Source organism: Balaenoptera borealis (genome assembly GCF_965194805.1).
Source record: "Balaenoptera borealis genome assembly, chromosome: 21".
Classification (NCBI taxonomy): domain Eukaryota; kingdom Metazoa; phylum Chordata; class Mammalia; order Artiodactyla; family Balaenopteridae; genus Balaenoptera; species Balaenoptera borealis.
Window position 1 is genome coordinate 23,749,667 of NC_138880.1, and position 13,777 is coordinate 23,763,443.

Sequence of the window (13,777 nt, forward strand, 5' to 3'; positions counted from 1 at the left end):
GAAGAATCAACATTATGAAAACAACTATACTACCCAAAGCAACCTACAGATGCAGTGTAATCCCTATCAAACTACCAATGGCATTTTTCACAGAACTAGAACAAAAAATTTCACAATTTGTATTGAAACACAAAAGACTCCGAATAGCTAAAGCAATCCTGAGAAAGAAAAATGGAGCTGAGGGATCAGGCTTCCTGTCTTCAGACTGGCACAAAAACAGAAATATAGATCAATGGAACAGTATAGAAAGCCCAGAGATAAACCCACGCACATGGTCACCTTATCTTTGATAAAGGAGGCAAGAATATACAGTGGAGAAAAGACAGCCTCTTCAATAAGTGGTGCTGGGAAAACTGGATAGTTACATGTAAAAGAATGAAATTAGAACACTCCCTAACACCACACACAAAAGTAAACTCAAAATGGATTAAAGACCTAAATGTAAGGCTAGGCACTGTAAAACTCTTAAAGGAAAGCATAGGCAGAACACTCTATGACATAAATCACAGCAAGATCCTTTTTGACCCACCTCCTAGAGAAATGGAAATAAAAACAAAAATAAACAAATGGGACCTAATGAAACTTAAAAGCTTTTGCACAGCAAAGGAAACCATAAACAAGACGAAAAGACAACCCTCAGAATGCGAGGAAATATTTGCAAATGAATCAACTGACAAAGAATTAATCTCCAAAATATACAAGCAGCTCATGCAGCTCAATATCAAAAAAACAAACAACACAATCCAAAAATGAGCAGAAGACCTAAATCGACATTTCTCCAAAGAAGATATACAGATTGCCAACAAACCCATGAAGGGATGCTCAACATCATCAATCATTAGAGAAATGCAAATCAAAACTACAATGAGGTATCAGCTCACACTGCTCAGAATGGCCATCATCAAAAAATCTACAAACAGGGCTTCCCTGGGAGCACAGTGGTTAAGAATCCGCCTGCCAATGCAGGGGACACGGGTTCAAGCCCTAGTCCGGGAAGATCCCACGTGCCGTGGAGCAACAAAGCCCATGTGCCGCAACTACTGAGCCTGTGCTCTAGAGCCTGTGAGCCACAACTCCTGAGCCCGCGTGCCACAGCTACTGAAGCCCACCCGCCTAGAGACCATGCTCCGCAACAAGAGAAGCCACCGCAGTGAGAAGCCCACGCACCGCAACGAAGAGTAGTCCCTGCTCGCCGCAACTAGAGAAAGTCTGTGCACAGCAATGAAGACCCAACGCAGCCAAAAATAAATAAATAAATAAATAAAATAAATTTTTTTTTTTTAAATCTACAAACAATAAATGCTGGAGAGGGTGTGCAGAAAAGGCAACCCTCCTGCACTGTTGGTGGGAATGTAAATTGATACAGCCACTGTGGAGAACAGTATGGAGGTTCCTTAAAAAAATAAAAATAGAACTACCATATGACATAGCAATTCCACTACTGGGCATATACCCAGAGAAAACTTTTTTAAAAAGACACGTACACCCCAATGTTCATTGCAGCACTATTTATTATAGCCAGGTCATGGAAGCAACCTAAATGCCCATTGACAGACAAATGGATAAAGAAGACGTGGCACATATATACAATGGAATGTTACCCTGCCATAAAAAGGAACGAAATTGAGTTCTTTGTAGTGAGGTGGATGGACCTAGAGTCTGTCATACAGAGTGAAGTAAGTCAGAAAGAGAAAAACAAATACCGTACGCTAACACATATATATGGAACCTAAAAAAAAAAAAATGGTTCTGAAGAACCTAGGGGCAGGACAGGAATAAAGACGCAGACATAGAGAGTGTACTTAAGGACACAGGGCGGGGGAAGGGTAAACTGGGACGAAGTGAGAGAGTGGCATGGACATATATACACTACCAAATGTAAAATAGATAGCTAGTGGGAAGCAGCCGCATAGCACAGGGAGATCAGCTGGGTGCTTTGTGACCACCTAGAGGGGTGGGATAGGAAGGGTGGGAGGGAGACACAAGAGGGAGGGGATATGGGGATGTAAGTATACGTATAGCTGACTCACTTTGTTATACAGCACAAACTAACACAGCAATGTAACGCAATTATACTCCAATAAAGATGTTAAAACAAACAAACAAACAAAAAACCCACTAACTTAGTATACCTGAAGGACGCATTTCTAGCTTTATAATCCTACTGTGAAAAGATCGCATGCTCGCTCAGAGAAAACAACAAACTACTGCAGAACTACAAATAGCACCTTTAAGGGTTTGTTGTTGTTGTTGTTTGTTTATTTTTAATGCACTCCAGCCTGGCAGAGCTGAATGACTATTTCCTTTATAAAACATTCATCTAACTCCCAAATATGTATAAAATAAAAGTGGATGGTTTCACTTAGTCTAAGTAAGACGCATTCCCTGGCTTATGCAGCCTACCCCAAAATTTTACTGAGAGCAGTTTGAAGATAATGACCTAAAACCCTAATAAAGTCAGAGGGCAGAGGACTCTCACTGTACCAGAAAAACAACAGAAGAGTTGAGACTATGATTGAAGAAAGCAGCTCCATTCGTGCTATGTGGCTGATAAGTCTCATCGACGTGGGTTTTAGACAGAAGTCTGATAAAAAGCAACTCTGCCGGTCAATACGAGTGAGCAGAACTGACCCTTAAAGAGAGGGCAATTTTTTTTTATCAGATGAACAGTAAGTAGCCAAGTAACAAGATAATTTATGCAGCATCACCTACTCTTTGAGCAAAAAGATCAATCTCTGCCATCACAGAGTTGTTCCTGGTAGCCTCTCTAGTGCAAGAAGCAGGGAGTAAAAATTAGTCCTCAGGTCTGTGCCTCAGATACAACGGATAGGGACAACCACCCCAAGGATAAAAGATATACCAGTGCCACATCAAAGAGAACTACCTAAAATGTCACAATAAGGCAATGCCCAAGGAACTGTCTCGTGGTCACAGGTCCAGGAAAGATGCCCCAGGACAATGCACTGTTTAACCAAGTATACAGAGAGCAACTCTGGACGTGTGTATCTGTCATTGACAAAAATGCCTTTCACAGTATTTTCTCCTAAGGTTCTTTGCCAAGCTTGTTGAGGAGACTATACGTTCTTCAGGATTACGATCCCAGAGCTGATGTTGCCAGGCACATTTGACTCTTTGAAGAAGTTCATGCCCCTTGTTACAAGAGAATTTTGCAGCCTGTCTAAAGGAAGTTATCAACATACTTCCCAAGATTTACGTGAGGAACTGAAAGCTTATAAAGGGATGGAGGTCAGAAGAATAGGTCATTACATCCACTTAATTAAATACATACATATACTTATATCAAAAAGACACATGAAAATGGATTCTTTGTGCTTCTAATAGACAAGGCACTTTAAGAGTTTGATTGTCTAATCACCAAAGTACCTCCAAGTGTTCTCCCCATTGAAACCTAGAGTAAGGTGTTTCTAACAGTAGGGTGGAGGACACAAAAGAGAAGACAATATGTGGAAAAGGAATAATGCACTAAATGAACACCCCTTCCTGGTGTCTGTACTCCAACACTGCTTGTTGGTGGCAGGTATTTAGAGTGAGGGGAGGTGGTGAGAGGAAGAGGTTAGGAACCTGCAACACTTAATTTTAGTCTCATTTATCAGCAGTCACTGATAGTACTGCTGAAGATGCTCAATGATCATTCAAAAGGCATTCTTCAAAGCGCAACAACCCAAATCTTCCACTAACTGATAAATGGATAAACAAAATGTGGTATATTCATACAATGGAATAGTATTCAGCCAAAAAACTGGAGTACTGATATATACTGCAACATGGATGAACCTTGAAAACATTATGTTGAGTGAAAGAAGCCAGACACAGAAGGACACATATTGTATGATTCCATTTATATGAAATGTCCAGAATAGGCAAATCTACTGAGACAGAAAGCACATGAGTGGTTCCCAAGGGCTGGGGGGAGGAGAAGAATGGGAAATGACTGCTAATGGGTATGAGGTTTCTTTTTACGGTGATGAAACTAGTCTGGAATTAGTGGTTATGGTTGCACGGCCTTTGAATACACTAAAAACCACGGAACTGTCCACTTTAAAATTGTGAATTCTATGGTATTTGACTTATATCTCAATTTTTGAAATAGTCATTCTTTAGTTCAGCTTTTCTACTTCCCCTTAAGTCTCCCAGCGCTCAACAGAGGGCTTGCTTCCTGGGACCCCCAGTGGGCTACCCTTCAGTGTTGCCCTATTTATGAGATCGAGAAGAAGTGATGTCAAAAAAGATTTAAGTGCCTATACTGTTTTTGTTCCATCACATATGAGAGGGAAAGGGGAAAATGATTATGCGGCACTTCTAGCGCAATCTGCTGCCACACAGGGAGGGCAATCCATAACACTCCGACTGCGACAAAAGCAGTCTGTCCAATCGTCCTGGGACGGTAGATACCATGCTTCTGTTTTTCTAAAAGGCAGTTCTTGCTGAGCTACTCCTTTACCGACTCGATGACAAACTGCCAACATTAAGACAGTCATAGTATTTCAAATAGTCTGGAGACTTTCGCTAGCACATTTTAAAGAAGATAAACCATTAATTCTTACCAAGATCCACTCATCTTATAATACAGGAACTGTGCTCAGATACAAAATGACAGATGGTGCTGGAGTACCAATAGCTGATCATTCAAAATAATTAGTTCTGATCAAAAAATGTCTTTTGGCGTCTTTTTGTTACACCATTAACTATGTCACCATGTGTGCAGTGCTGGAATCTTTTGTTTGGTTCAGAAAATAGAACACTCATCCACAAGTCTGGAAGAATGAATACTGATTCACTTGAGTATCTGCCACTACTGATTCTAGATTGTTATCTTAAACTTCCTTGGAGTTTTCAAATGGTCCATGTCTGACCTTATTGTGGAGAGACTGTCTGGCAGGGGAAAATGCTGAGGAATTCAATGCACCCACAATTTATCAACATGAGGTATCACCTGCTCATAAACAGTCTCAGGAGGAAATCGTAATTCCATGGAGGGTGGTCATCACATTACCTTGGTCACACCACACACAGCACATCTGGAAACAATATTATAAAAGCACCAGGCAGAGGAATATTAGAGTATAAGTTTGAACAGTGTCTCTAGAACCAGAGCTTGGTGTGTGTGTGTTGTTGTGTTGAGAATTTTAAGGCGACGAGGAGGCAACAAGGGTGTCTGACATTGTGGGCTCTTTCACTTTCTGTGGAATGACACTTTAAAAGGAGTCAGAGGAAGCCACAGTAAGGATGATCTTTGAGTAGATGTGACCTGTAAGCCTCAGGTAACAAACTTGGAATATTGGCTCTCGGGTTCTCTATCAGCTCAAGTGTCACAATTTTGAAAAAGGAATTTCTAGATTCAGACATAAATAATCACAAATCTATAATAAATAAGTACCATATAGCCTATTCAAGATTATGAATGGAAAGAGAAACATGATTAAAATCTTCAGAGACTATATCTCACAAGAATTAAATTACTTGTAAACAAAGTCATACAATCGAACCCATCATTATACATTTGTGGGACCCAGATTAAGATACAGCACAGTTTACGAGAACACAGACGCATCCACAGTGTGTGCTTCTTAGAGGGTGTATTATTCAGATTAGAAAATGTAGCAGCATAACTCACTTTAATGTTGACCCTGGTTCAGGGGCAAATGTGGCAAGTCCAAAGCCCTCAAACAGTGCAAAGACCCAATTTCAGCCAATATTTTCCTTTTCCGTCAGAGACTTACAAAAACTACCTACCAAAAGCAAAGCGGACAGGCCAGAGTTCCCTTTCTCCCATGCATGCTTGTTTGGGGAGACTAAACAGAAGGGTAACTAGAGAAACAGAAGCCTAGAAAATCCACAAACTACACAATACTATATAATCATACTGTATATGCATAACCTGTATTTTAAAAATTAAAAATAAACACACACACTCACCCCTAAAAATACCTCAAGTACCGTAAAGGAGACTGAACTCCCCTATAAATTAGATTTCTGGGGTATATTTCAAATGTGTTTTCTCAAAACAATTAGTCAAGAACCCTTTATTCCCAAACCTGGGCCTCTGTATTTTCTAAGAAAAATGAAAATCAACACAAATGGTCTACATTGTAATTTTAAAAACACAGCATTGGGCTTCCCTGGTGGCGCAGTGGTTAAGAATCCACCTGCCAACGCAAGGGACATGGATTTGAGCCCTGGTCCAGAAAGATCCCACATGCTGCGGTGCAACTAAGCCCGTGCGCCACGACTACTGAGCCTGCGATCTACAGCCCGCGAGCCACAACTACTGAGGCCCGTGTGCCACAACTACTGAAGCCCACACGCCTAGAGCCCGTGCTCCGCAACAAGAGAAGCCACCGCAATAAGAAGCCCGCGCACCGCAACGAAGAGTAGCCCCCGCTCGCCACAACTAAAGAAAGCCTGTGCGCAGCGACGAAGACCCAACGCAGCCAAAAATAAATAAATAATTTTTTTAAAAATTATCCTTTAAAAAAACCAAAAAAAACAGTATTTCCTTCCACTGCTTTTCCAAGGTAAGCATCTGAGCAGCTACGCAGGTTCTAACAACTGAACAGCTTTCTATTATAACCTAATTATTTGAAAAACATGATACTTTGAACGAATTCCACTGCCAAGGGAGAAGCTGGATAAATCTTGCTGTTACTGATTAGTAAGTTTTATGGACTTCCTTTATTTCTGCTTCCCTGACAACCACATTTTTTTTTTTTTTTTACCTAACTAGGTAGAGGAGTATAATCAGTAGCACGGTCATGCTATAATTAAAGACCAAATACCTTAGTTGCTTCAAGAACTCAACATCAGAGTTGCTGTTAATAAGCTTGATGAACTCTTCATAGGAGGGAGCATAGGTGTAGGCTCTCTTGTGATGTTCATTCATCTGTTCTCTGTGCTCCAACTGGGCAAGCAACATCTGGTTAATGTAATCTGGATTACTAAGTAACTCCACTACTGGCTTTAAGACTGTGGGACAGAGAAGAGAGCACCACTGAAAAGGGTATTCTCCTTTAAAGGAATTGCTTTCATGTTATATAATTGAAACTACATCTGGGAAACATTTTAAAACTACCCAAATGGGCCACAGACACACACACACCCCCACACACAGCTACCCATCCCTCTGGGTTTGTTACTAGTTACGACTACAACCAAGTGGTCGTTTTAACAAATGAGTTACATGTAAAAGAATAATGAAAGAAAGCCATTTGGAACCCAAGTTGTTAACAAAGCTATCAAAATTAAGTACATTCATTTTTTTCCTTTGATTTCTTTTATAAGGTTCAATATGTTTTGTCTGCCAAAAGATGAAAGTTAACATTCTCCCAACTGGTGGAACAGACCTCAGGGAGGAAGTTGTTAAAAAAGTCAATGACACTATGACAGATTCATCCTACTAACTTTAGGTTAAAAAGTTCCCCTTTTCTCTGTGGTTGGCTGTATCAGCTAATGGGTACAGCTGGTTAATCCTGAGATAATAAATGAGATATTAAATCACTGCATATCAAACACAACGTTATTTGTTTGAGATTCTGAGATAGGAAAAGTTTCTCTTAGATGATATTTTCTTCCATTTTTTCTTATCCTAGCTAAGCATTTCCTTGGATACACTTTTTTTCCAATAATCACATTACTTTGTGGTACAGTTCCTCTTTTATTTATTCTAAGTTATATAGGCATTGTCAATGAATACTGCAGCAAAGGTATTTTAAGAAAATGCATACTAGAGTTTGAGTATAGATAGTCTTTCATAAAGCACATAACTGGCCTGGGTAACTCAAAATCTATCCCAAATGGATACTACACTGTGGTGGGCATAAGGACTGGTTATCCATTATAAACAACAGAGTGGACTATGTATTTGGTAATATGTTATATAAAACATCTGTTTATCACATAGGGCCAAGTGATGCCTTCTTTGAGTGACATTTAAACCTGACCTTTTGAAAATACTTTAATTCCTGTATGTCCCACAGTATACAAGGTGTGCATAGGTGTCATATAAAGTGTTATCACATTCGTATGTAGCACGTTAGCTTGCACAAGTGTCGCATTAGTAATATCAATTACTTATGAAAGTCTACCTTTTGCTGTGAGAATTTCTGCGAGCATTATGCGTAAGCTGAGAGACTGGACATCCTTTGAGGGGAGGAGACAAAACACCAGAACCCGAGAACACGTTTGTAGAAATCTTACTTCATCATCTGAGTTCCTCAAGAATGCATGCAACACAAAAGGCCTCGGCTGTTCTTCATGTCTGAAAAAAATAAATACATGAAGAGAGGGAAAGGGAAGGAAAGATGTTTCTAGAAACAGTTTGGTTGTGTACCATTAGGTAAAAAAATATTTCAAATGGGCAACGCATCAGTTTTAATACCTATGTCCACTCTTTGACTATATCAACAGTCAATAATTTTCTCAACCACAGACTAATCTGGAAAAATGCAAATGCATGGCCTTTCGGGATTTCCAAACTTAAGTAGCATCAACCCTCATACATGACTCCCAAGTCACAGCAACAATCTAGACAGGGGTGAGTAGCTCTTTAACTAGATTATTTTTAAGTCTCCTAGCTCTCTCCCTAAATGTGATCTATAGCTTCATTTTTCCAAAAAAGAAAAATCTAACAAAGCATTAAACCAGGGTCACCAGATCCTGGCAGCATCCTTCTGTCAGTGTGTATCTGCCACTTGTTTACTCCAACTCCTAGTACTTGCCTCTGGGTTCTCATGCCTTGAGTGAGCAAAAGGACATTAACCTTCAATACATTTCATACGTGCAGTATTATTTAATCTTCCCACCTACATCGAGAAGTAGGTATCATCATCACCATTTTATAGATGAGATTATTAAGGATCTGAATGATTATGTGAAGAGTCCAAAGCTACAGAGGTAATAAATGGTAGAAATAACTCTCGGGCTTCCCTGGTGGCGCAGTGGTTGAGAGTCTGCCTGCCGATGCAGGGGACATGGGTTCGAGCCCTGGTCTGGGAAGATCCCACATGCCGCGGAGCAACTGGGCCCGTGAGCCACAATTGCTGAGCCTGCGCATCTGGAGCCTGTGCTCCGCAACAAGAGAGGCCGCGATAGTGAGAGGCCTGCGCACCGCGATGAGGAGTGGCCCCCGCTTGCCACAACTAGAGAAAGCCCTCACACAGAAATGAAGACCCAACACAGCCATAAAAATAAATAAAAAATAAATAAATTAAAAAAAAAAAAATAACTCTCAAGTCCTGTTCTGTCTGACTCTCAAGTCCAGACTCTTTAACGCTACACCATAATCAGAGATTGTTAAAGTGAAAAGGAAAAAAATTTCAGAGATACAGAAGAAATATATGTGAAAACAAGCATTATTTTGTGCCTTAAACAACATGCCTGTGCTTGACCAGTAAACAAAATGCACAGATTGTAAAAAGGAGGCTGTGAAATTAAAGATGCCATTGATGTAATAGCATAAAAACAATCATTTTTAGATTTTCCTGAAACATGCTGGAACAAGACAGATGGGGCAAAGGAAGAGGAAGCAGAGGCAAAAATTAAGTGTGATCTGGATTGGCTTAAAGCAGCCAACAGAACGTCAGCTGGGAAATAAATACAGGCTGACCGGAAAACTGCCTCACACAATTGCCTAACAGTCAACCAGAGGATGTGTTGCTTTTATTAATGCAGTTTATTATTCTCTTGCCTGATAGTGACCAACTCAATTGGGTGCTTCCTGGCTGCCACAGTCATTTTGCAGCCAGTGGAAACCTGTACCCCAACGGCGATTTCCGGGGTGAGGGCACTGTTTACCTGGGGCAGGCAAGTACCGAGATAACCATCGAACCTAGGTTTCTGCCAGTCTCACTGTGTGATTTGTAGAAGGTGATGCACAATCAGATATTAGATCCCCAGCAGTCACCTCCAGGGCACGATCATCTATATGCAAAACACCAGTGACCTATTGGCACTTTTTCAAATACCCATAATCTCAGAGAACAAAGGTAGATTTTTTTTCCTTTAATAAGAATCATCAACTAGAAGCTTCTAGGCATAGCCTAAATCTACCCTTGGCACGAGAAAACTGGAATTCCACAGGAAAGGAGCTTCTAAAATGGAATCAATTCTCTGTTTCTATTATTCTGATGCTTACTCATCACAATACCTCTGTATTATCCACAAAAGCAGTAATTTCAGAAGCTGGTAAATAAATGTCTCAATGAAAAATATACTCTCATGTTGAAATCAGATAATCATAAAAACACTAAATTTCTCTAACCACTTGCTCTTCTCCCAAACCTAAATTCATCAGTCTTCTAACTGGAATAAAACAATGATCTGAAATACTGTCCTCTAGGGACTTCCCTGGTGGTCCAGTGGTTAGGACTCCACACTTCCAATGCAGGGGGGCACAGGTTCCATCCCTGGTTGGGGGGGCTAAGATCCCACATGCCGAGCAGCGCGGCCAAAAAATAATAATAATAATAAAACACTGTCCTCTATTGAACCATAATTTAAGTACTTTAAAATGAGCTTCCACTGACTGAATTCAAACAAATCTTTGACAGTATCCACCAGGCATATATCACAGCAAATTAGGTGCTGTGTGGGATTCTGAACACTCGGAAGCAGAAACTAAGCTTTTGAGACTCCACGGAGGTAACCCAAGAGTCCTATTTCTCTGCTTTCCTTATAAGTTCACATACCCCCTTATTGGAAGTTACTTTCTCTAAAAACAATGGTTTTCAAAGGGTGGTCTATATATAGGCTCCTGTGTGTCCCCAAGACACTTTCAGGGGATCTGTGAGGTCAAAACCATATTCATAGTAACACAAAACGTCCATGTGTCTTTTTCACTCTCACAAGTTGTAGTGGAGTTTTCCAGAGGCTATGTGATGTGTGGTGACATCATCACTCTGATGGTAAGTGGAAAATGTACTGTGTATTCCTACACTTAAAAAATATCTCAGTTTAATATCTAATATGGTAAGTATTGACTGTCGCAGTTTAATATCTAATATGGTAAGTATTGACAGATAGGATGAGTGTCGAGCTGGTAAATGTTCAACAACTGGCTCTCCATGGGGGAAAAAAAGCTCCGATTTGTAGCATTTGCCGATTTCAGGTGTAAATACCCATGCCATGGCCAATTACAAACCGACAAGGTGATCATCACTGACCTCAGAGTTGACAGATGTGCACTGTCCACTCCCGCACCCAGCACAAGCCGGCCCTGGGACACCACGGCTCTAACCCGCTTAAACAGAAGCTCTTTCAGGTCCTTGATAACTTTTATGAGTGTAGAGGGACTCTGAGGCCACGAAATCTGAAAACCGTAGCTCTACAGTAATTTTTTCAAACCGTGGGTTGCGACCCACAAGGAACAAAATAAAATTTAGTGTCAAATGCCATTTTTTTTTAAATGGTAAAGAACAAAAAATATCAAAGTTTTCACAGGTACTGAGCATTATTTGATGAAACTGCATCACAATATAAAATGTATTCCTGGTTTTATTTTTAAAGTTTGCAAAAAACACTGGGGGCAGCAAGCTGGAAAAGGACAGGCATATGGCGGCCCCGTGGATTCTGGCCGCATGAACCTGAGCCGGGCGGACATGGGGAGAGAGGACAACTCGTGGGAAGAGGCGGCACAGCCAAGGACAGAGAGCTGCTGCTGCACGACCCACCGCCCTCGGCGGCCAGGCCCCAGAGCAACCTCACAGGCAGGACGGGAGTACGTTCTGACAGAGCCGCGAGACAGGGCTGCTCAGAAGAATGCGAGTTACCACCTGCCCGACGAGGACGCCGCTGCTTCCTCATCCCCTGACGTATTTTGCAAATACTGTCCCTCGTCCCGACAGGAGAGGCAGACGGTATCAATGAGAAGAGGCCATGGGACCGGTGGGGAGCCCGCTCCTACTCCAACTGAGTCCAGATCCAAACGGGCAGAAGGCTACTTACTGCAATAAGACTGCTCTTTACGTCCCAGTTAGAGGTGCTATGACTCATCCTACTGTCACTCACACAAGAGTAAGACAAACACTTAAGATCCTATCAGCAAACCTAAGAGAATAAGAATTTGTTATGAGCACAGAAAGGCCTTGTTGAAGTCTTCTTCCATAGGCAGAGTCACCTCACAGGCACAAACCCTTCCCGTGTAACAGAACAAAAGGCTACCAAGCCTAAATATTAGCAGTTTTCACACTGAAAGACCTTCTCTAATTACAGCCCACATGCTCCAACACTGAGTCCCTTTTAAAAATCAATTTTCAGGATATTGTGATGCAACAGAGCTCTTAACACAGGACTCACACACACACAAAAATGAACTTCATTTAAACTTTCCTGAAAACTGAAAACTCACTGACACTCTTCAGAGTGTAAAGCACTATATTTAAATGTTCTGTTTCTAGGTACCCTTAATACTGTCTAAATAAATTCATGATAGTGCTGCTGGCTCCATAAAATTCATTTCACTGTTTCAGTTATTGACAAAATCAAACAAGTCTATAAAGTGGTTTTCTATTAAAAATTTTTTTTAATTTACTCTATCAGAACATTATAATTATCCCCCCAGTATGTCTACATTTCCAGCCAAGTGTCAGCAAGAGGATGAATATGCCAGAGTTTTGTTTGACTTCAACCACTTTCTCAATAAGGAAAATATTTTACTGGGAATAAAGGTGAAGGGGAGGTTGTTCCCATTATAACAGTTACCTGGCGTTCGCCGCCTTCAGGTCACAGAAGTGAGCGAGTAAAGCTCTCACGACATCATTGCAGACAACTCTGACCACGTCCACGTGGCTCAGCCTGTGGCGCAGCTGTCTGGCAACTTCCCAGAAGTCCTCGGAAAGCAGGTGGTAGAGCTGCCCCTCGTCTCTGCTGAGGCTTCCATACCAGGACAGGATGTAGTCTCTGTAACTGTAGTCAAACACTACCGGGAAGAGACAAAGCGACGCGTCAAACATGGGTGAAAGCAGCAGACAACGAGACCACTTTTCTACTGGAAGCTGGCCACCTGCTATTTAGTAGTCACTGTCTAAAATATGTGGACTTTTTTTTTTTTTTGATGTGGACCATTCTTTTTTAAGTCTTTATTGAATCTGTTACAATATTGCTTCTGTTTTATGTTTTGGTTTTTTGGCCGAGAGGCATGTGGGATCTTAGCTCTCCGACCAGGGGTCAAACTCACACCCCCTGCACTGGAAGGCAAAGTCTTAACCGCTGGACCGCCAGGGAAGCCCCTCACTGTTTAAAATTTAAAGAGAGTAGAAAACAAAACAAGGGAAGACATACTCTTTCCTGAAGCCTTTCAAAATGAGAGCGTCTCATCTAACTAGAATTTTGGGGGTGTGGTGACCACAGATACTGGATTTTCTCAGATAGCCCAATCTTTAAATATTCTATCTTGGTACCAAACTCTCTGATTTTTTTTTTTTTTAATTTTAAATTGCTCTAGACAGTACAAATAGGACCAATGGGTGGAAATCACAAGGAAGTTGTTTTTTCTGTTCAACATAAGGAAGAACTGAATAAAACCATTAAAGCTATTTGAGAGGCTGCCATATTAGATGACGAATGTTCCATCATAAGAAATTTTTAAACAAGCTGAGTATCTAATGGACAAGGATGACATGGAAAAATTACTTCCTGAGATGGTAGGCTGGATTACACGACCTCCAGGCTTTTATATACTTTTACCCTCCTTCTGGGCACCCCAATGCCAAGCAACAAGAGCATGATGACACACACCTTGCCAATAAAACACTGCTAATTTGTT

At 41.0% G+C, this 13,777-nt stretch overlaps 1 protein-coding gene across 6 annotated transcripts in view; it reads right to left on the reverse strand.

The window, feature by feature from the left end:
• The window catches only part of SNX25 (sorting nexin 25), a 117,169-nt gene that overhangs the window by 70,425 nt on the left and 32,967 nt on the right, over positions 1–13,777 (reverse strand). For 5 of the 6 annotated variants that reach the window (XM_082375195.1, XM_082375192.1, XM_082375191.1 and 2 more), the window contains exons 3-5: positions 12,715–12,931; positions 8,103–8,275; positions 6,798–6,984 (exon numbers count right to left, since the gene is read on the reverse strand). In XM_082375195.1, coding sequence (XP_082231321.1) covers positions 6,798–6,984; positions 8,103–8,275; positions 12,715–12,931 — 577 coding nt within the window. The remainder of the gene's footprint in view (positions 1–6,797; positions 6,985–8,102; positions 8,276–12,714; positions 12,932–13,777) is intronic. The other variant, XM_082375193.1, reaches the window with a different exon arrangement.